Below are 1879 nucleotides of genomic sequence, written 5' to 3'. Positions count from 1 at the left end.
CCTGGAAAGCAGTGCAGTTGGCATTAGAAACTGTAAGTAATCAATTTCTGCGGTTGATCGTATGACTGATCTTATTACGCGCCATAGCTCCCGTGGCTACGAAACCGAATTGAGCTGGCTGAACCTGAACACCATTTCTCCGCCGGGAAAAGCATAGGGAGGGGTAAGTGGTTCCCGGAGCAGGAGGAAACGATCCACTCGATCACGGCCATGGCCATTCTAGCGCTGGGTCTGTCCGGACAGGTAGATTTAGTTGTATAAAAGCAACTTGCGCAATTGCAGCCAAACATCAGTCGCTGTTCAGCCGTTCCCGGTAGAAGATCTTCATCGACTTCAGCATCCCGATTGATCCAGCCAGCAGCCATACCGTGTGTCAGATTGTGTGCAGCGCTTTGTTGCGTAGAACTTACAGTTGCTGTGATTTATCGCTTTGTAGTGGAGTTTTGGTGTGATCGTGAAGAACAACATCTTTTTGAAATGAAAGTGTTTATCGGTGCCGTAGTGTTGATCGGGTGCGTGTTGGCCTACGGTTCGGCACAAAGTGCAAAGGAGTGCGGTGGACCTGACGGTGGCCTGTCCTGTCACGGAGCCAAAAATGTCCGCAACCTCGTACGACGACTGGCACGCACTGGCAAGACGGACGATGCGCTGAAGCTCTTCCCAGGTGTGGAAATTGTGGCGGCAGGCGATGTGGAGGAAAGGGAACGATCGCTAAACGAGGTGACGGATGAGGATCGCACTATGTTTGGGCGCTTTGCTCGCTACCTCCAGAGCCATGAGCTGAAGGTGAACTTTGGACAGATGGTGCAGCGGGGTGACATTCAGGAAGCAATCCGGACCACGTTCGGTGCGATGGATCAGGAGGTGATTGCCGACGTCGCGGAGGCCCGTAAGAAGGATAAGGGTGGCCTGGGAGCTATCATGATGATGGGACTAATGATGGGCAAGCTGCTGGCCGCCCTCGGATTCGGTGGCGTCGGACTGCTGGCACTGAAGGCGCTCGGCGTCTCGATGATTGCACTGCTGCTGTCCGCCATTCTAGGACTGAAGAAGCTTACCGAGCACGGTGACCACAAAGGACGACACAATGATGAGCATTTCGAGGTGCACTCGGAAGATCATCACGGGCACGAGGGTGGCGCTCGCAAGCGCCGTTCGGCTGACGAAGAAACCTTAGCAAGCCAGATGGCTTACAGCGGCTGGGCACAGTTCGTCCAATGAATATGCATCCATTAGACTACCACTTATTTAAAATATTTATTTGTCCTGCATTAACTTATTACTACATGTGTAGCGCCAAACCGAATACGGGCAAATCCAAAGGAAACTAAATAATAAAGTTGAGCAAAATGCAGTGCTGCTGCAAACCGTTCTGTAATCGTTTTACCGTTTGTTGTATTCATTGTACGTTTGGGTTTCAAGAAGCTATGAGAATGTGAGAAAGTGTAGAAATAATATTTGTAGTTAATTAGGTAACACACGTTGTGCCGCAATTTAAAACGTCGTTTTAATTGATTAATGTCTCTATTTCCCTTGCGTTTATATAAAAAAAAATATCAGTTTAGCACTATTGAGTGCTTTAGTTAGTCAACACGTTAATACACAAATAAATAGTTCAAGAGACGATTTCATCATACTACTGTGTTATTTTGCTATTTTATAGATGAACATGTTAGAAATAACATCTTAAGCCCATATATATCTATTTTGATAATTAGTCAAGACTCTACCTCATCTCTCCATTCTTTTGTGTTGTTAATTTATTCATTACAATATATATATCCTATGAAATATTCAATATCTTATGTTCATATCCATCGGTTGTATCTTTTTAAAAAATCAGTTGTTGTTTTAACACAGTTTAAAAAAATACAATATA

The 1879-nt window shown here is 45.5% G+C and overlaps 1 protein-coding gene across 1 annotated transcript; it reads left to right on the top strand.

Annotated features, from left to right (window-relative positions):
* Nucleotides 1–272: 272 nt before the first annotated feature.
* LOC4397630 (uncharacterized) lies at nucleotides 273–1386 on the top strand. Its single transcript, XM_061645292.1, has one exon. The coding sequence runs from the start codon at nucleotides 478–480 to the stop codon at nucleotides 1219–1221; it is 744 nt and encodes a 247-aa protein (XP_061501276.1). The 5' UTR covers nucleotides 273–477; the 3' UTR covers nucleotides 1222–1386.
* Nucleotides 1387–1879: the final 493 nt, after the last annotated feature.

Source organism: Anopheles gambiae, chromosome 2, assembly GCF_943734735.2.
Source record: "Anopheles gambiae chromosome 2, idAnoGambNW_F1_1, whole genome shotgun sequence".
Classification (NCBI taxonomy): domain Eukaryota; kingdom Metazoa; phylum Arthropoda; class Insecta; order Diptera; family Culicidae; genus Anopheles; species Anopheles gambiae.
This window is presented reverse-complemented; position numbering and strand designations above follow the sequence as displayed.

Coding starts and splice junctions, on each gene's coding strand:
- LOC4397630 (XM_061645292.1), top strand. CDS start 478: ATGAAAGTGTTTATCGGTGCCGTAGTGTTGATCGGGTGCGTGTTGGCC.